Here is a 20,366-nt window from a genome sequence, read left to right as displayed (position 1 = left end):
GTGGTGAACACACAAAATACTCCTTTCTCCTCCTATTTTCCTTACAACCACCACCCTGTGAGGTGAGTTGGGCTGATGGAAAGCGACTGGCCTAACGTCACCCAGATGGCTTTCATGCCAAAGGTGGTACTAGAATTCAATTTCCTGGTTTCTACCCTAGTTTTTTAACCACAAGACCAAACTGCCTGGTTAATAATAGAATCTTGCAATCTGCACAAATTATTCTTAGTACCCACCTCCGGGTGAAAAAAAATAGATATTAAATAATGAAGCAAGGTGGGGATCTTCACTGGAGAATTAATGAATGGCATGCTGAAGAAAAGGATAACATCAGTTATCAATTACACCTCCTGATGCCAAATGTTGCCTGTTCCTGAACATTTAGCATAGGCCTTTATGCTAAATTGTCTCGCCATCTAGTGTCCAGTGCTGATTTTGCATCTTCTTGCAACATCACTTTGCATAGAATTGTCTCAGAGGTGCTTTTTCAAGAGGCAACTGGACTTTCTTTGTTTTTCCTTGAAGACGTTTCACTGTTCATTCAAAAAGCTTCTTTAGTTCTGAAGAAAAGAGTGTGAAAAAGATTCTTTGCGACAACCATGACTTGGATGACTGAGAATCTCCATAGACATTTGCATAGAATTGTTATCCAGCAATGCAGGACTTTCTGTTCCAGATGAACTATTTTGTTCCTATTCACCCTTTGGAGTTTATTTTACATATAATTTAGGAATGCTTTTAACATTCATAAAAAAGAAATCTCAGGTTCTTTTATCCCGATGTGTGCCTTTCCTATCTGTATGAGAGAGTGCATACGCAAATCAATGCATACACTTTACAAGTATCAGCGTGCCATTTTCAACAATAAAAATCCATACATCTTTCAGACAAAGTGCCTTCCAAATTACACCCAGTTTTATTTTGCTTTTTAGTGAGAATTTGCAAAACAAATTCCAAGACCGTAACATCAGTAGCATCTTAAGACAAAATCCTGAGATAATTCACATGCTTTTTCTTCCTAATTATATACCTTTGGTTTTATTTCAGTAGTAATAGTGTGGGTGTGTGCGTGCAAATCCCACTCATAAATCTCCTAAATCACCCAGAGACACTAAACAAGTTTGACTGTGACTCAAGATAAAATTCAAATATAATTGGATTTGGCATTACATGTGCAAGGAATTTGGCTACATAGCTTAATTGATCACACTGTAAGCATGAGCCAGGAGTGTGAGGCAACAGCTGTCAAGACTAATGCAGTCTTAGGCTGTGTTATGTCAGTTCCAACTCAGGAGAAGTATCCTGTTTTCCCCAAAATAAAACATCCCTTGATAATAAGCCCAATCGGCAATAAGGCCAAGCGCTTATTTCAGGGTTCAAAAAAAATATAAAACAGGTCTTATTTTCAGGGAAACACAATAATTGGTTGATCCTACACTGCATTATTTAATTTGCAGCAGGAATAGGGAATCTAGCTCTGGATGCTGCATTTTAAAGACCTTGACATACCTGAAGGAAGTCAACCAGGATAAGGAGGGTGATGTGAGAATCAGATGAAATGGGGATTGCTTGAAAGAGCAGTGTGAGTTTCATCCTGCAGAAAAGAAGAATGAATAGCAATACCAGGGCTGAAATTCAAATATCCAAAAGGTAGTCATGTAGAAATGGAGCAGGCATGACCTAGAAACAGATTTCAGCTAAACGTTCTTCCTGATGCGGAATTGAAATCTGCTTTCTTAATAACAAGAATGCTTGACGGTACCTCAGGCTGTTACTGTAGCACTGGCAAAGAAAATAATAAAAATTCAGATTGTTCTCTCTTCATTTAGACTGACGTTATTTGCAGTTTCTGTCTTGGCGAGGGTGATGCATGATTTTCTGTTTCCCTTGCCTCCTGCCAACTATTTTTTTTATGTCATATTGAAATGAGAGATGAAATACGATTTAAGGATAGCTCGTACAAGCTGTAGCGAGTTATTGTTCTTAATAATACAAACAAGAACTTCGAATAAATATTAATTGCACCTTTCCTCCCCTCCTGTCTTTGCTTACCTCCCACAGTGTACACAAAATTCTTATAAGAATCACAAATGGCAAAGTACTTATTGGCTGGAAATAATCTCTTTTTGGAAGAGCGGGTGTCAGATTTGTATTTGTGTCTGCCTGTGAATTACTTCCATACCCAACAGAGCTGAAATAATGCACTTACTAATTTTGTCATCGGAAATACAGTTTTAAAAAGGAACCTGGCAACCTCACAGCATTACTCAAAGCGAGGGCAATAATATTCTCATTTTTATAGATAGAGGAACCGAAGCTGAGCGATCAGAGTGTGCCCAGAAGTCTAAGCCTCCTTGAACATGAGCCAGGGCTAACACCTATAAAGCTCTGCTGGCTGGTTGTGCGGCAATATGGCCAAGCCCTATGGAAATTACACACATGCACTCACGGGCATCAGAGGAGGCCACTTCAAAGATCTGCTGAGTGATACATGCCTGGGAATTCCCTGCAGCCACTTCCCACGCCATTCAGTACCTTGTCGATGGTTTTGTAGCAACATAGCCTAGCCCTGATATGGCAAGTTGCACGATCTTCCTTGGGGAGATCTGGGAAGAGTTACTTCATCGAGACCAAGTCAAAGTAGGGTTCTTAGCAAATATTAACCTCAGTCCTACTTCCTCAACAGGTGGGGGAACATGGTTTTCCTGCAGTGGTGGGATTAAAATTTTTTTACTACTGGTTCTGTGGGCGTGGTGTGGCTTGGTGGGCGTGGCAGGGGAAGGATACTGTAAAATCTCCATTCCCACCCCACTCTAGGGGAAGGATACTATAAAATCTCCATTCCCACCCCACTCCAGGGGAAGGATACTGTAAAATCTCCATTCCCTCCCCACTCCAGAGGAAGGTTACTGCAAAATCCCCATTTCCTCCCGATCAGCTGGGACTCGGGAGGCAGAGAATAGATGGGGGCAGGGTCAGTCAGAGGTGGCATTTACCGATTCTCTGAACTACTCAAAATTTCCGCTACTGGTTCTCCAGAACTGGTCAGAACCTGCTGAATACCTCCGGTTTCCTGTCTTTTCTTTGATAACTCAAATGTGTTCTTAAGCCAAGGTCCCGCTCTATTGCTGTTTCTTTGACTAATATAGGTTTTGAAATTTCCTTGCCTGTTGCTGCTGCTCTGATTTTGATTTGAAATCAGTGGTCCTTCCTACAGGGTGCTCTTTTCCAGATGGCTTTTCTTGAATCAGGAAAGTAAGTTGCTGTTGATATGGCAGTACCTTTCCTTGTTGGTTTGCAATATCAACAGCAAAATTACTTTCAACAGCAAGATGCTTTCAATCACCTTGTTGTGTGATTGAATATGGTGTTCTTTTTCAAAAACCAGCAGGTAAGTTGTATTTTATCAGAAAGTGTGCGAGATACTTGCTCAAATGTTGCTAAGGGCAGCCATTTCGTAGTTTCATGCATGAACAAGCTTTGAAAGATGGCGATCAAAGATCGGCCTTTCATCAGCCTTGTTCAGTCTTTCATATACTTAGCAATCTTTTCTTCTTGTTACAATGTTGATATAGCTATGATTGTAGCTGTAGTTTATTATGTTCTCCTCTGCTCCACTTCATAAACCTATTTCATCCTATCTAAATATATAGATAGCTTTGAGGGAAAATGGATGTGTGATTTAATTAAAAATAAATTAGTTTTGCTATTTTTTTCCCTTGCCTTGATCAAGCATGATCTGGGACTAGAAGAAAGAAAGAAGTTATACATTCCTGACTTAATGATACACCTGGTAGAAGACTACTAATTCAGAAAATTATGACTGGAGTTTGATGCAGGTTTTGATGGACAGAATTAGTTGGTAGAATGTCTGCTATTGTCTTCTTTGCCAGATTTTGTCTGTATTATCCGTAGGAAAGGAGAGCTGGGAAAGACCCCACCCTGAAATAGTGGGGGTTCCCTACTAGTCATTTCGGCCAGGGGTCACCAACCTTGGCAACTTTGACTTGTGGACTTCAATTCCCAGAATTCTGGGAATTGAAGTCCACAAGTCTTAAAGTTGCCAAGGTTGGTGACCCATGGTTTAGACAACCCTGAGATGAAACAAGAGAGAGAGGACTTCTGTAAGGCAGCTTCCTGCAGTAATCAGGGAAACAGAGGAGCATGCAGTACATCTCTGAATGATGCCCTTTGAGGATAAAGAGATAAAATCTTCACAGCCTACCACAATCTTAATTTTTTCTCAGCATGATCTGTCTCTTATTCCTTGAAATGCCTTCTTACTTTCTTTACCTGTTAAGATTTACATCCCACCTGTGGGATCTCGGTGGCTTTAATGAAAAGATCTTCCCTATGTTTGAGTCCAGTCAAATGTTACCGGGTGCATTTGAACAGGGGAATCCATTTGTAGGAGCCACCAAATTGGGAAATTAGAGATGAGTACCATAGCTGGCCTGTGATGCTTCATTGTAGTTACCAGCTGTGTTTTTGTTCAACAGGTGCTGTAGCAAGTATGGTGGTGAAGCAGAAGCTGGCAGAAGTCATCCTGAAAAAACAACAGGCTGCTCTGGAAAGGACTAATGCTCCCATCATGCCATACAGGTAATCTGGTTCTAGAAATACATTGGCAAACCTCACATGCTGGAACATCAACAGACTTCTTAATGTCTTCTTAAGAATTGGTCTTGCTACAGTTTCCATCATCCCCAACCAGCATGACCAATACAGCTTGCAGGAATGATGAGGGAATGGAAGGGGAACTCATCAGATTTGCAGATGACACTAAGCTGGCAGGAATAACCCAACACCCCAGAAGACAATCTCAGGATCCAAAAAGACCTTGACAGACTTGAACAAGGGGCCCTATCCAACAACATGAAATTTAATGTGGAGAAATACAGGGTTTTACACCTAGGCAGGAAAAACAAAGGTACAAGTACAAATTAGGCAAAACCTGGCTCAAGGTTAGAGTCCTAGTGGATGATCACTTAAACATGAGCCAGCAGTGTGCGACAGCAGCCAAAAAAGCTTATACAATCCTTGGTTGTATAAACAAAGGCATAAAATCAAAATCATGTGAAGTATCAGTACCACTCTATAAAGCCTTAGTAAGGCCATCCCTGGAATGCTGTATCCAGTTTTGGTCACCACATTACAAAAAAGATGTTGACTTTGGAAAAAGTGCAAAAAAAGAGCAACTAAGATGATTAAAGGCCTGGAGACAAAACATATGAAAAACGGTTGCAGGAATTGGATAGGGCCAGTCTAGAGAAAAGAAAAACTAGGGGGCGGGGGGGAGGGACATGATAGCAGTATTCCAGTATTTGAGGAGCTGCCACAAAAGGGGTGGGGGAGGGTGTCAACCTATTTTTTCAAAGCACCACAAGGCAGGACAAGAAACAATGGATGAAAAGTAATCAAGGAGAGAAGCAATCTGGAATTAAGGAGAAACTTCCTAACAGTGAGAACAGTTAACCAGTGGAACAGCTTGCCACCAGAAGTTGTGGGTGCTTCATCACTGGCAGTTTTTAAGAAAAGACTGGATAGCCACCTATCAGAAATGGTATAGGGCCATGATGGCGAACCTTTGGCATGTATGCCCACAGGTGGCACACGGACCCATATTGGTGGGCACGCCAGCTCAGCTCCGCGTGCATGCATGTGCCATCCAGCTGATTTTCGAGCCTTTTGGGACCACTGGAAGTCAGGAAAAAGGCTGTTTCTGGCCACCAGAGGGCCTCCGGGAGAGTGGGGAATGCCATTTTTGCCCTCCCCAGATTCCTAGAAAGGCTCTGGAGTCTGGGGATAGTGGAAAACGGGCCTACTTTGCCATCACATGCCAAAAGTGGGGGGAGCGCGGGGGTATTGCACATGCATGCGCGGGGCACATAGAATTATGGGTGTGGGCACGCACGCAAGAGTGACCCTCCCGCACTCCCCCCACTTTTGGCATGTGATGTCAAAAAGGTTAGTCATCACTGGTATAGGGTCTCCTGCCTGAGCAGGGGGTTGGACAAGAAGACCTCCAAGGTCCCTTCCAGCTCAATTCTGATTCTGAGATTCTAATTAGAAAGAACTTTAGGATCGAAAAGAGGGAATGGTTGACTGATTAGGTTGATGCTGTACCCTGCATCGCGCCCCAATTTAATCAAAGGTAGATGTCCTTGAGTTATCCATGATCGATGTCACCCTACTTAAACAGATAACTTTAATCTGGCTGGGATAGCCTCTCCAGCCTGGCTACAACTTACAGGACTTGACTTTTTTTCATACTTGCCTCATTCACTTTATCACCTTGCATATTTTTAGAAGCACTGTAGTCCACTTTGTTTTATAGCACCGTAACCTCCCTTTACTGTTTCATGGATGTGTCCTCTGTGAAAGAGAACATGAGCCTGTTAATAGCCCTGGGATCTTGATCTGTGTGGGTTGAATTACATCCCCTGCTACGTAGATCTTTTGCAGCTAAGATAATTTCTCTGCTTGCATTGTCCAGGACTAGTTGGACACACACACACACACACACACACACACACACACACACACACACACACACATATAAACACAAACACACACCAGTGTCCTGTTTTCTTCTCTATTGTTACAACCTTGCTAAAGTCCTTGACCTAGTTTCAGACACGGCACTTTGGGTGTTGCTATAAAGGGAGAAGCTACTCAGCTCTTGCTGACTTTCACTGGCTTTAGTTTCCTGTCGGGGGCCCTCGACAGGCATGGAAAAAAGCTTCCTTCTGAGCAATATTTCTGTTCAGGATGGGGGAATGCTTCTTTAAATGCACACAAACATACATACTCTGTAACAAAATAGGCAGTTTGGTAACACCCCTTTCAATCTAAAGCAAACTAGATGTGTTGGAGTAGGACTCTAGTCATCCCCAACCACGTTGTAGGAGGCCAGGATAACTTATGGTTAAGCTGTGGTTTTGTGCAGACCAAGGCATGAGTTGGTCTTGCTGAAGTGGGGCTTGATCCTCGAAAGCACCAGTCAACCATCTATGGTGCTTGTCCAGATTTTCATTGATTCTGGAGAACAGGGATACAATGAATAGTTTGGATGTGGGGTTGGTTGGAAAGCATGTCCTGCGTGCTTCCTAAAATGGCCACCATGGAGGGGAGGGCAAACACCTTCTCAGAATAGCTGCAATAGTTGTCATAGTAAAGGTAAAGGTTCCCCTCGCACATATGTGCTGGTCGTTCCCAACTCTAGGGGGCGGTGCTCATCTCCGTTTCAAAGCCAAAGAGCCAGCGCTGTCCGAAGATGTCTCCGTGGTCATGTGGCCAACATGACTAAATGCCAAAGGCGCACGGAACGCTGTTACCTTCCCACCAAAGGTGGTCCCTATTTTTTCTACTTGCATTTTTTACGTGCTTTCAAACTGCTAGGTTGGCAGAAGCTGGGACAAGTAACGGGAGCTCACCCCGTTACATGGCACTAGGGATTTGAATCGCTGAACTGCCGACTTTTCAATTGACAAGCTCAGCATCTTAGCCACTGAGCCACCACGTTGCCTTATAGTTGTCATAGCCAACCACAAAATACTAGGAAGCTGGTTGGTGATGTGGGTAGCAATAGCACTTAGACTTATATACCGCTTCACAGTGCTTTACAGCCCTCTCTAAGTGGTTTATAGAGTCAGCATATTGCCCCCCAAAATTTTCGGTCCTCATTTTACCGACCTAAGAAGGATGGAAGGCTGAGTCAACCTTGAGCCTGGTGAGATTTGAACTGCCAAACTGCTGGCAGTACTGCTGCAGTACTGTACTCTAACCACTGTGCCACCACAGCTCTAAGGAATGCCCCCTAAGCCAAGCTTACCTCCTCTTTTTCAGTAATAATCATATGTCTGTATAAGATTAAGTTAAGGTCTTTGTAGGCTCGTAAGCCGTCCCATAATGCAGGATCCTAAAATAAGTCTGTGAGGACTTTGAGTGTACACAATGTATAAGTGCCAGTTTGATGTAGTTCTTAAAGGCACCAAGGCCAGAACCAAGAGATCACAAGTCTAGACCTGCCTTAGGCACAAAACCAGCTGGGTGATTTGAGGCCTGTCTCACACACACACAGGAAAAAGGCAATGTCAGTTTCATAGAGGTGACAGTGGGTAACACTTTTTCATAAACCTTTGGGAGGTTCTAGGCTGGCCTTGGGCATCAGGCCCAGTAGATAATCCAGCCTTGCTTCCAAACAAAGCACTGGCTTGCAGCTATTTAATTTTTTTAAAAAAGACTATTTCTGGGGCCAATGAGGGATGCAAATCCAACATGGCCTGTATGTACTGATTCCTTATTGCAGTCAAAAGGTAAGGCTATGGGAGAGAGAGAGAGGCAATCTAAACAATAGTTGTAAAAACGATGAAGGAGATACAGCAGATTGAAAGTTTCTTTTGTGCCCTCTCTTCCCTGAATGGGCAAATTTGTCAGGGTTTCCAAAGAATGAAGGAGAGAAAAAAAAAAACCCCTACCTTACACAATCCTATGGATACTGAACATTCCCTCAAACCAAGATGCAGAACCTTTATTTCAGAAGACAGTGACCTCATAATTGGAAAGAACACTGAAAACCCATCACAATACAATTGCTCTTTCATCCTGCCGTCTTTCACATGTTGATCCAGAAGTACCAACTTAAGTTCTTAAAGCCGTTTGTGGTCATTACTTACCTAAGGAGACATGCGGATCCTCTCGAAACCTCAACTTTGAATGGCGCTGACCAGCTCAGAAGAACAAAATTGGGCAGGACTTTCAAAGCTACTTGTTCACAATGCTTCTGAAGGAAAAGTATAATACCTCCTCATCTTATTTCTTCACGACTCAATCCTACAAGTTGTGGCCTCAGCCTTTCATGATCCAGCATGGATCTAGAAGCAGTTCTGAGATGTTTGCTCGGAAGCCAATCATAGGCTTTGCAGGTAGTAGTGACCAGTTTTGAGTTCTGGCATTTGCAATTAAACAGGAATATTGCTACCTCTAGAGATTAATCTGTGAAATTAGTTTCAGATGGCAACCCTGCAAACTCCCAAGATGGCTTCTGCCAGGTTCACTTCAGGGCAGGGGTGCTACTCAGCAGGGTTCTGACAGGTTCTGGAGAACCGGTAGTGGAAAATTTGAGTAGTTCGGAGAACCAGCAAATACCACCTCTGGCTGGCCCCAGAGTGGGGAGGGAATGGAGATTTTGCAATATCCTTCCCCCAGGAGTGGGGAGGGAATCAGGATTTTTCAGTATCCTTCCTCTGGAATGGGGTGGGAATGGAGATTTTGCAGTATCCTTCCCCTGCCATGCCCACCAAGCCACACCACGCCCACAGAACTGGTAGTAAAAAATTTTTGAATTCCACCACTGCTTCAGGGTTGACAATTCAGCTTGATGTCAGCATTCCAAGTAATGCACCCATAGAAACAGAACTCCAAGGCAGGCAGGTTCCTCAAAGAACAATTGATTGGATACTTCATATTGGCACAACTGGTGAAAGCCAAATCTAAAGTTTCCCACAGCTTTCACCTAATTAAAAGTAAAAGTTTTCCCTCCCCCCCACCCCAAGTCACTGGTCACACTATCCAATCCAGGTGCTGGCCGGTTGCCTGGTTACTTGCTCCTCCTCTGGCCAGCCACCTGTGTGAATGTCCTTGGTTCCCACAGGAAAACTTTCTTGTTTTGGCTACAAAACCCCATCTAACTATTTTCCCCCTCCCACTTTTGTGTGGCGACCCTGAAGACTCCAAGATGGCTTCAGACAGGTTCACTTCAGGGTTGACATCAGCAATGAATTATGGGCTGACTCTAGGGAATCTTGGCAAAGAGGCTAGATTTGAACTGGAGACTTCCTAACCCGCAGGCTCATTCCCTTCCCTTAATCTTTAACATAAACTGATCTAGGGATGTTACCCACAAATCTCTTTCTTGTGCTTTATCCAGGTCCTTGGAGCCAATGGAACATGAAGGCCCACCGAATCCTATGCTCCATCCTTTTTTTCCTCCTGTCCCCAACTCCAGGGGTTCTCCAGAGCACTTTCCGTTAAGGAAAACAGGTAAAAGGTCTTATTTGAGTTTCTCTTTGAGGCTATTAAGTTTCCAAATGATAGGAAAAAAGGAAGTGGAAGAGCCTTGATGCTCTTCTTTAGCTGGAATAATAACACTGGACTTTTGCCAGGAAATCATTGTATAGTGTAGAGTTTAATATGAGGAACTGCCTGTACCTGCATAATAAACCAATGTCAAAGGCATAGCTAGCTGCTGGGTTGTTCAGAAAAAAAAAACAAGTAAAAGAAAGGAACCAGTGGAAGTTCACACGAACTTACTTGAGATACATGCACACCGTTATTTTTCATATAGTTGTGTTTTTGTTTTTTTGTTCCAGCTGAATATTCTAGGAATTAAATTGTGATTTTTAGGAGGTGACACCATTGGTTGGTTGTTTGATTGTTTTTTTTTTCCCTCCTCCTTGCTCTTTTTTCTTCTTGTGTCATTTTGATTGTAAGCTTGCAACGGGGCTTCCTTTGGTTTCACCAGTCTTCTAAAAGTGGTTCTGTTTTATTGCTTTGAATGTGTATGCTGCTCACGAAACCAGATTTTCTCTAGGATCTCAATGTTTTGGTAGCAACAGGGGGACAAACCTGAACCATCAAATAATAAATGAAAGGCCATTGACTTATTTGTTGTCACAACCTCTTTAAAGAAATAAGTCATTGGCAGAGCATATGCTTCGCACAATGAAGACCCAAAGTTCAGTCCCCCCAACAGTGATAACTGGAAAAATATCAGATTTACGGGCTAAAAGTAGCTCTGTTAATCTCCTACAAAAAGATGGCTCCTTGTCAAATCCATTAATGCAGGATCATATCAAACATAAACAACAACTCCTCTTGATTATTCATGGCCATGGCGTTTAATTGGAATCTCCCACTCTCTACTAATGAAGTGCTAATGAAGGAAAGCTGGTGTGAATGTGCCATCGCTGTAGAGGTGCAATAGTGGTGATATAAACAAAAATGTGAAACTCTTGCTCAAGCAGTGATTTTGCAAAAGACTTCCTTCCTTCCAAAAGAAAACTTTCTGGGAAGAGGAAGAAGAATGGGGACAGATAGAAAGAAGCAAAAAAAAACAAAAAAAAACAACCACCCTTGGGATTGCTGCTGTATTATGTTGAGATATTAGAGAAATTAAACTGAGATGTACATGGGAAATCGATCTCTAGTCTTTTGTAGAGAATATATTAATATGATATTAATTCTGTTAGTTTTAATTTCTCTTATACTTAATTTTTGTCCTAGGTCAGGGATATCAAACTCAATTTCATTGAGGGCCACATCAGAGTGGTGTATGATCTCAGGGGGTTGGGGTGGACATGGCCAGGGTGGGCATGGCCAGCCCAATGTTACTCCTGTTGGGGGCACCTGAGCACTCTACCAGCGAAAATGGGCTCCCGAAGTCCATTTTTGGCTGCCACAGCTTCCTGCAACCCTCTGCCACTGGCAGAGGGTTGCAGGAGGCTGTGGCAGCTGAAAATGGAGCTTGGGAGCCCATTTTCACTGGCAAAAGCATTGCGGGCCGGCCCTTTGCTGTTTCCAAGGTGGCCCGCAGGCCATATCTGAGTACCTTGTGGGCCACACCCAGCCCCCACGTCTTGAGTTCGACACCCCTGTCCTAGGCCCTCTACTTGTTGGGATTGGCTTACCTCTTGAAAAGGCTAGAATGGTCTTCACACTATAAAAATAGTTGCATCCTTCAGGCAGTGAAAAGAGAAGTGGAAGCTGAGATGTGACTCAGATGCTTCCCATAATTTCATTTAGAGGACTATTTTGACCATTCTGTTGGCAATATTTCAATAGGCTTTCCTCTATCCAACCCAGCATTTTCCCTGAGTTCAGTTGTTCAGTGGGAGATAATTTTTAAACCACCCCAACAGTCAAAACTCTCCCAGTGATTTGCAATAAAAGACACTAAATAAATGGATAAAACATATATAATAAAACCAAATAAAGTGCAAAATAAAACCACTATATACAGCCACAAGGCGGTCATTCAGAAACTAAAGCAATATGAATTAACATTAATTTAAAATCCAGTTTGAAAGCCTGAGAACTAAAAAGTTATACTTGAGGTGCCAAAGTCTCTGGGAAAGACATTTATCCAAAAGACAGAGGAGACGAAATAAACTGGATGATCTAAGATCATTTGCATTGCTGTGGGTCTTGGATAATGCTCATCTTAGTGTGCTGGCAAATGCCTTGGTTGATTTTGTGGTGCCAAATGCCTTGAACCACCTGTCTCCCTGCAATGTCTTGCTAAACACTGTAAGATACATTCTCTTCTGAGCTAGGTGGACTTTTGCTCCAAGCACTTCTGACTTCTTCTCTGTATTTTTTTTTTTTAAGCCTCTGAGCCCAACCTGAAGTTGCGCTGTAAAGCTAAAAAAACTGAACGGCGCAAAAACCCACTGACTCGGAAGGAAAGCGCTCCCCCTTCCTTGAAAAGGCGCCCGGCAGAAGCCATTGGTAAGAAGAACCCATACAAAGGATTTGCTGGAAAGGGACTTTTTTTCTGGTGTGCGCTCCTTGTCATTAGAAAGGAGCAGAGATAGACAATTTGAAATAATTCCCGGGATAATGAATTGGCACCCTTGGGGATGTGATGGGTCTCCGCATAGCAGCTCTTGAGCTTCTAAGCAGTTCATTTGAAGACAAGCCTAGAATGATCCCAATTTCAGGGTTAAACAATCTTCCCCAACCAGTTGTGCTTATGCTACAGATTCTGGGATGGTGGTCCTTGGCCCTCACTTTGCTTGTTCTGCCTGCCCCGTAGCCAACGCCTTTTGTCCTCTCTCATCCCCTGCAGATTCATCACCCAGCAGCAGCAGCACCCCAGTCTCTGGATGCAGCTCACCCAATGACAGCTTGGTGCCAGAACATGGAGCCACACCAGGGCTTGTCCAAGAGGTATGGAACCCATAGGGAAGTAGCCAAGACAACGGATGACATGGACCTTGAGAGATGAAGAATGAGCGCCATCAAGGGGCTTACAAATAGCTGCTTACTCAATTGCTTGCAGCTGAGCCAAACCTCTAGCCATTGAGTAAAATGGGAAGCTTCTGCAAATTAGCTTCTGCTCTTCAGTCAGAAATTACATGTTAATTTCAACCTTAGAAGGCACTTATTATCAATTGGGGCTTAATGGTTTTGGGTCTTCTTTCCATTTTACACTCCTTTACTAAATGTATACCCTGCTCTTACATGGTGGGGTGGCTGAGTCACCCATTCAGAGAATCAATCAGATATAAAACCTGTGTGTGCACTTTAATATGGATGCTGAAAAATTCATCTCTTGGATTGGAAGTGTTACAGAAAACTCTGCTGTGTTGCAGGGTCACTGAGGTAACATCTCCACCTACCAAAATCCTATTTGTGGAGGCAAGACCCAGTATGTCTGCTTCTTACTACACAATATGCCTTGGGACAGTGACATATTTTTTTTGGTTTCCTGTTGATTGTTTGTATTCTACAATATAAGAATCCCACTCCCCATGTACTCTATATATTACAATATCAATAGAAGAGAATATTTATAGCTCAGGGTTGAACTGTGAGATCCTTGGTGCTCTCTGAACTTGGTGGTGTTTTTGAAGATGTTTCATTACCAAACTACTTAACACCATCAGTGCTGATGATGGTACCTAGTTTGGTAATGAAACGCCTGTAAGAACATAAACTCAGAGAACATCAAGAAACCCACCGCCATCACTCTGTATAGTATTTTGCCACATAGTTTTTGCACATTTTTAAATAGATTGCAAAGGGAAAAAAAATATTATTTTTTTATTGCTATATTTTGGTTTTCTTGGATATTCTTCTGACTTTGCTAGTTTTTTCATTTGTTCATTCATACATTCGCCAATTACTGTTCTGAGAAAATTGTAGCACATCAGTTGAGCTCAGGAAGTCCTAAATTTACTCCAAGTCTTGTTAGGCAAGACTGAACCCTAAAGGGCTGGTGCTGGTCAAAGCTAACAGGACCTGGCTTGATGGACTCTTGAGTTTCACCTCATATAAGGTGCTTCCATTTGGTTCTCAGCAACAGCAACAGTCCTTGTTGTCAGTAGGACATTCAGAAGAAAGGTGAAAGAAGAAAGGCTTAAATAAATACAGAGCCTTTCCCTGATGCCACACTGATAGAAAGCAGAATTGGAGGGAAGTGAAACCATATACTCTTCTGTAAGGGAATGCGGATTCTTTGATACCCCTGATGGAGACCTACTTTCAGGCTGAACCTGTTGCTGATGCCTGTTACCCAGGGGTGGGCTGTTGGGGGTTCGCAGGGGTTCGGAAGAACCTCTAACTAAGATTCTGTGCAGTTCGGAGAGCCCCTAAATCCCACTCCTGGCTGGCCCCGCCCATGCCCCCCTTCAGGAGTTCCCATGCAGCCCGTTTTGGATGCAGGTAAATGCAGGGCGTATGCAGAGGCTCAAGGGAGGGTGAAAAATGGGCCTACCAGAAGTTCGGGAAGGCTGGAAATAAGCCTGTTTCTGGCCTCCAGAGGGCTCCGGAGCCTGGGGAGGCCGTTTTCGCCCTCCCAGAGGCTCGAGAAAAGCATCCAGAGCCCAGGGAGGGCAAAAATGCCTCCCCCCCCCCCGCCATGGTACAGGAGGCCAACTAGACCACGACCACCATGGCCACGCCCATCCAGCAACCAGGCAGAGAACCCCTGACTAAAATTTTTGAAGCCCACCCCTGCTGTTAACCTTTCACAATGCATAGCAGGGGAAAGGCAGATACCCAACAATTCACCTTTCTCCTCACTCCACATTCCCAGGCAAACGCAAAAGGTTTTGATGAATACAGTAGACTTACTGCACAGAATCATGCATTTATTTACCTATTTAATTTGTGCAATTTATATGCTATCTCAGTCCTTATGGGTGGTTCTAACAACGCTGAAGAATGCCAATTTTATATGTTATTCCCAAAATGTAAAGCTTAGCTCTCTTCCTCCCATATTTCCATATCAATCTTCCTACAGATTTTTATTTGCCACTTTGAAGGTTTCTAGCATTTATTTCTGATATTATTTTCCTTGGCATGAGAATCAGAGAATCCTTCCACACTTACTTTAACCCTTATGTAAAGGATGGGTGTGGGCCAGTTAAACAAATATTGCAGATGAGGAACAGATGGACATTTTTGCAGTATCAAATGAGTGATTTGCATCCTCCCCATCCAACCACGACTTAGTTAGAGGATCAAAGTTTCCAAGGCCCTCTAACCTTTCCCCCTTGTGATCACTACAAACATCTCGTGAGTGCTGAAGTGCTTCCGGGTTGAAAGGATTGGCTGGTGATATCACCATTGCCCGGAGGACACCCAATTGGGGACTCCTTTCATGTCCTCGCTAAGCTGCCCACCGAAGTGGTACCCATCATGGTCGCCCGCTTTCAAACTGCTGGGTCAGAAGAAGATGGAGCGAGTGAAGGGAGCTCACCCCATCCCACAGCAGCAACTGGGTCTCAAACGCCAGCCTGCCAAACTTCATACCAGCGTCCTAACCACGTGACCCACCATGCTCCTTCCCCTAGTGATAAACCTGCTGACTTCATCTGTGAGATTTTTGCTTTTTGGTTATGTGGTTCCATCAGAGAGTTGACATGTAATTGGAAATGCCCTTCTTTGTTCCCAGGCTCAGAGAATTCCACCATACATATAACAATACACTCAGGACAAGTTTCACTGTTCTGAGAGTTATTGAACTGGGTGGATTACTAACTTTCCTTTTCTTTTCTCCTTATAGGCCCCACTAGCTCAGCGCCTGAGAATGCAGGAAAGTTCACTGGCTCAGTATGCTCTTCAGACCAGTAGTTCTCTCCCAGCTCTCACCCTCGGATTACCAGCCACTTCTGCAGCATCTGCCAGGGTATGTTTTAAGAGGTTGTGGCAAGAGAAAAGGGGGTTGATGCAGTAGATTAGACACATTCCAGTCTGACTTTCCTAACCAGGAAACTGCTAGACACATTGCAGCTGGATTCCCAAAACAGCAGTCCAACCAAGTTTACAATCTTGAGATATGTGGTAGGTTGAGAAAGGCAGCAGAAGATGGTGGGAATCACAGTGGCCAATGGAATCCTAAGTGGAAATACCGGTCATCCTCTACTTATGACCATAGTTGAGTCCAAAATTTCTGTTGCTAAATGTGACATTTGCTAAGTGAGTTTTGCCCCCGTTGTTATGTAAATCACCGCACTGGTTAAATTAGTAGCATGGTTGTTAAGTGAATCTGGCTTCTCCGTTAACTTTTCTTGTCAGATGGTTTCAAAAGGTGATCACATGACCCACCATCATAATTATGAATCAGTTGCCAAGCATCTGAATTTTGGTCACACGGCCATGGGGATGCTGTAACCGTTGTAAGTGTGGGAAACGGTCATAAATCATTTTTTTCAGTGATGATGTAACTTCGAACAGTCATTAAATAAACCGTTGTAAGTCGAGGACTACCTGTAGATCATTTTTAAAGGAGGGAAAAAGCGAATGGAGAATGAAAATTCACCTGCTAAATTTGACTTACTTACTTACTTACTTACTTACTTACTTACTTACTTATTGAATTTATATTGCTGCCTATTCGCCCATGGCAACTCAAGGCGGTTTACAGAATATAAGACCACATTTAAAACAATAAAAACTAATGAGAAGAATCAATTAAATTAATATAGTACAATGTAACAAAATCACCTCCCACCCCCCGCCCCGGCGACAGCAGATCACATGAGCCATTTAATGGGCTCCATCCCGCTCTGGGTTCCCCAAGCCTGCTGGCAGAACCAGATCTTCAGTGCCTTCCAGAAGAGTAAATATATTGCATATATATGAGAGTATTGGTAAATATATATATAGAGAGAGCCTAGGATTGTTGGGTTTTTGATGTTTACTGGGTTTGTTTTTCTTCCTGCAGAAGTTTCATTACCAGGCGGGTAATACCACCAGTACATCAGTAGACTGATAATAAACAAAGCAGTATTATCAAATACAGTAGTGAAATATCTGCGAGAAGAAAAGCCAGTTTGGAGAACATTAAGAAGTCAACTTCCTAAACCACTTGCTCTAACATAAACAGATGAAAAATTCTGAAAAACAGAATGTCTACATTTTTTTTAAAAAAAATGGATTTGCAGGTTTTCCCTAAAGTCCTCGACTCCACCTTCCTCTTTCTCTCTTTGGTTTTTGTTTGTCTCTTCAAACATCCCAGCTAATTTCTCTGCATTGCTCCTTTGAGAATGTCGGGGAAGGATAACTTGGGATTCAGAGAAACGCTGTTCATTCACACTCTCCAATTCTGTCTGCACAGGGGGACGGTGACCACAGAGCACACCCAGGCCTTTCACACAAGGTGCCTGTCCTGACTAGCACTCACGCCCCCATGTTCCTACCTGCCAACCTGGAGCAACACGAATCCGGAAGCCCTCTGTCCCCTCGACTTCATCCTGTTATCATTCTGGAGCCCTCTCCTCTGGTTACAGGTGAGTATGCGGTCTTTCATCTTCTGGGAAACATAGAACACAGAAAACGGACAACTTCCACTTCCTTAGATTGCTGAACTATAACTTCCATGATCCCCAGGGAGCCTGTCCAGAAGTGAGAGGTGCTGGGAGTTGGAGTTCAGCAATACTTGAAGGCCTGCCTAGCGTTAGCAAGGTGTAGGACAATTCTTGGTGTGCACCCACAGGTATTAGCATTCAGCATTTCTAGAAAGGCCTTTCAGAAGGAGCATAATTATCAAGAGGTAACAGGGACATGGTGCATGGTTACTATCTTTCAAAGAAGAAAGGTCCTGCTTTGCTCCTGTGGGCCTGTTGAACATCGGCCTTCACTTTGCTACTTCCATTGATGATCTCAATCACTGCAGTAAAATCTCAGGTGACTTGATGTTGTATTCAAAATCAGCTCAAGATGTACGTACTAATGCCCTGGGATTAGCCTTTCAGGACCTGCAGAGCATTTTTCTGTGCATGGCAACCCCGGAGGAGGAGGAGGAACAGAGGGCTTTTCCCAATTGTAGCATGGAGGAAAACACTTAAATGCCACCGTCTGTTAAAAACAACCGCAAACCAGCATTATTAGCAAGAAGAGCTTTAAGGCAGACTTACATCAAGTGCAGAAATATTGCAACTATATATATGTAATGTAAATAAATTACAGTGAGATCCTATACTTCGGGGTTCAGTAACGTGGCCCCTTGCAGATATTTTACACTCCCACCTCCCACCCAAAGGGCCAATTTTAATCTCTTGTAAAATAAAACTCACAAACTCAGTTGTAGGAAATGTGTCCCAACAGTTTTGGAAAGTACCAAATGCCTAATCCTGGAGGTATAAAATCTAATTGGCTATAGTTAATCCATATATTGTTGCATTTTCAGTGTTTTATATATTTATGCTTTGGGTAAGTGTCTGTTAATGTGTTTCTTGGGGTGACACTGGGTTTTTGTTGGCGATTTCAAATTTTGATACAATTTTCAGCCGTTTGGGAGAAGAATGTATAAGTTATTCCCTCCTGCTTATCCTCTTTTTAAATTGCAGTCCCTTTATCCTTAGAGTAAGAATAAGCAGGCTGTGATTCTGAGAGTGAAAAGGGACACTTTGTATTGTTGGGAGGTCATTTTAGTTAGGTTCATTTGTTTGTTTATTGTGGGGGTTTTATTTTAGTCTTGTGGACTAGAAACCTGAAAACAGACAAGTTTCATAACCTAATGCTTACGGCGCATCATTTAGAACAGACTCTTTCCATAGCAATAGCACTTAGACTTACATACCACTTCACAGTGCTTTAAAGCCCTCTCTAAGCGGTTTACAGAATCAGCATATTTTCCCCCAACAATTTTGGGTCCTCATTTTACCGACCTTGAAAGGATGGAAGGCTGAGTCAACCTGGAGCCGGTCAGGATCGAACTGCTGGAGCAAGCAGTGAGTTAGCCCTGCAGTACTGCATTCTCTGCATTCTCCACAGCTCTGCACCACCATGGACTAGAAATGCATGCTGAGTTTTAAGAATTCTCTCAGACTCTTTACAGCATTTGCAAGGGCTGTTTTCTGAATCCGTTTGTTCCCACCACATGTGAATGTGCCTCTAAGTCTTTTGGAGTGCCCCCTGCTACCTTCAATCCCATGTCTCCTCTGTTCGCAGTTCCAGGGCTGGGATCAGTCCCCTTTCACTTCAGCCCTTCAGTGCTTCCTTCGGAGCGGCTGCCGATGCCGGTGATCCATAAGCCCTTGGGACGGACCCGCTCGGAGCCTCTGCCATCCAACCCCAGAACTGTGCAGCAGCAACTGGCGTACCAGCAGCACCACGCTTTCCTCCTGGAGCATCTGAAGCAGCAGACCCAGCTGGGAAAGGTGGGCTCCACGTTTTGGTCCTCTTCAGCCACTGAGCAGGAGGATGTGATCCCAGGGATTTGGGGGAGAGGACATATTTCTTACCCCCACCCCACAAGAGATCTGATTCATTTGGGGACAGATTACTAATGGAGAAAAGTTACCTGGCCATTCATTTATATTTTATAGGGCACGGAACCTTTTTAAAGCACAGAGTAAAGAAGGCCTGGAATTGGCAATAGAGCATACCCCCTAGTCTTCCAAGGGTGTATCTGAAATCAAATCTTTCTAATTATGCTGTTATTAATAATATTTCTTTTTTTAAAAAAAAAGCTAAAACCACACAAGATGGATTGCTGGCAGGGCAAGGAAAGGACACATTGTAGTAAGAAAGTGTGATGCCTCACTACGTCCAGAAGGCTATTCAGTCCTCAAAATACTATATATACTTGTAGATAAGTTGAGAATTTTAGGTACCAAAATGACTCCCCCCCCCAAAAAAAAAATTGGTTTCAATTTATCTGAGAGTTTCTTTCTTTCTTTCTTTCTTTCTTTCTTTCTTTCTTTCTTTCTTTCTTTCTTTCTTTCTTTCTTTCTTTCTTTCTTTCTCCTTCCTTCCTTTCTTCCTTCTTTCCTTCCTTGCTTTTTCTTCCTTCCTTCCTTCCTTCCTTCCTTCCTTTCTTCCTTGCTTTTTCTTCCTTCCTTCCTTCCTTGCTTTTCCTTCCTTCCTTCCTTCCTTCCTTCCTTGCTTGCTTTTCCTTCCTTCCTACCTTCCTTCCTTCCTTCCTTCCTTGCTTGCTTTTCCTTCCTTCCTTCCTTCCTTCCTTCCTTCCTTCCTTCCTTCCTTGCTTGCTTTTCCTTTCTTCCTTCCTTCCTTCCTTCCTTCCTTCCTTCCTTCCTTCCTTCCTTCCTTTTTCTTCCTTCCTTCCTTCCTTGCTTGCTTTTCCTTCCTTCCTTGCTTGCTTCCTTGCTTGCTTCCTTCCTTGCTTGCTTTTT

The 20,366-nt window shown here is 43.2% G+C and overlaps 1 protein-coding gene across 3 annotated transcripts in view; it reads left to right on the top strand.

Annotated features, from left to right (window-relative positions):
- HDAC7 (histone deacetylase 7) overlaps positions 1-20,366 on the top strand; it is a 236,173-nt gene that overhangs the window by 179,732 nt on the left and 36,075 nt on the right. For all 3 annotated transcript variants that reach the window (XM_070938019.1, XM_070938018.1, XM_070938020.1), the window contains 7 exons: positions 4,500-4,602; positions 9,932-10,044; positions 12,391-12,510; positions 12,851-12,951; positions 15,794-15,916; positions 17,348-17,519; positions 19,183-19,391. In XM_070938019.1, the coding sequence (XP_070794120.1) occupies positions 4,500-4,602; positions 9,932-10,044; positions 12,391-12,510; positions 12,851-12,951; positions 15,794-15,916; positions 17,348-17,519; positions 19,183-19,391 (941 nt within the window). The remainder of the gene's footprint in view (positions 1-4,499; positions 4,603-9,931; positions 10,045-12,390; positions 12,511-12,850; positions 12,952-15,793; positions 15,917-17,347; positions 17,520-19,182; positions 19,392-20,366) is intronic.

This window comes from Pituophis catenifer, unplaced genomic scaffold (genome assembly GCF_029215685.1).
Source record: "Pituophis catenifer annectens isolate HBS135680 unplaced genomic scaffold, rPitCat1.0.hap2 SCAF_2, whole genome shotgun sequence".
Classification (NCBI taxonomy): Eukaryota; Metazoa; Chordata; class Lepidosauria; order Squamata; family Colubridae; genus Pituophis; species Pituophis catenifer.
Note: the sequence above shows the minus strand (reverse complement) of the source record. Positions and strands in the feature narration are given on the sequence as shown.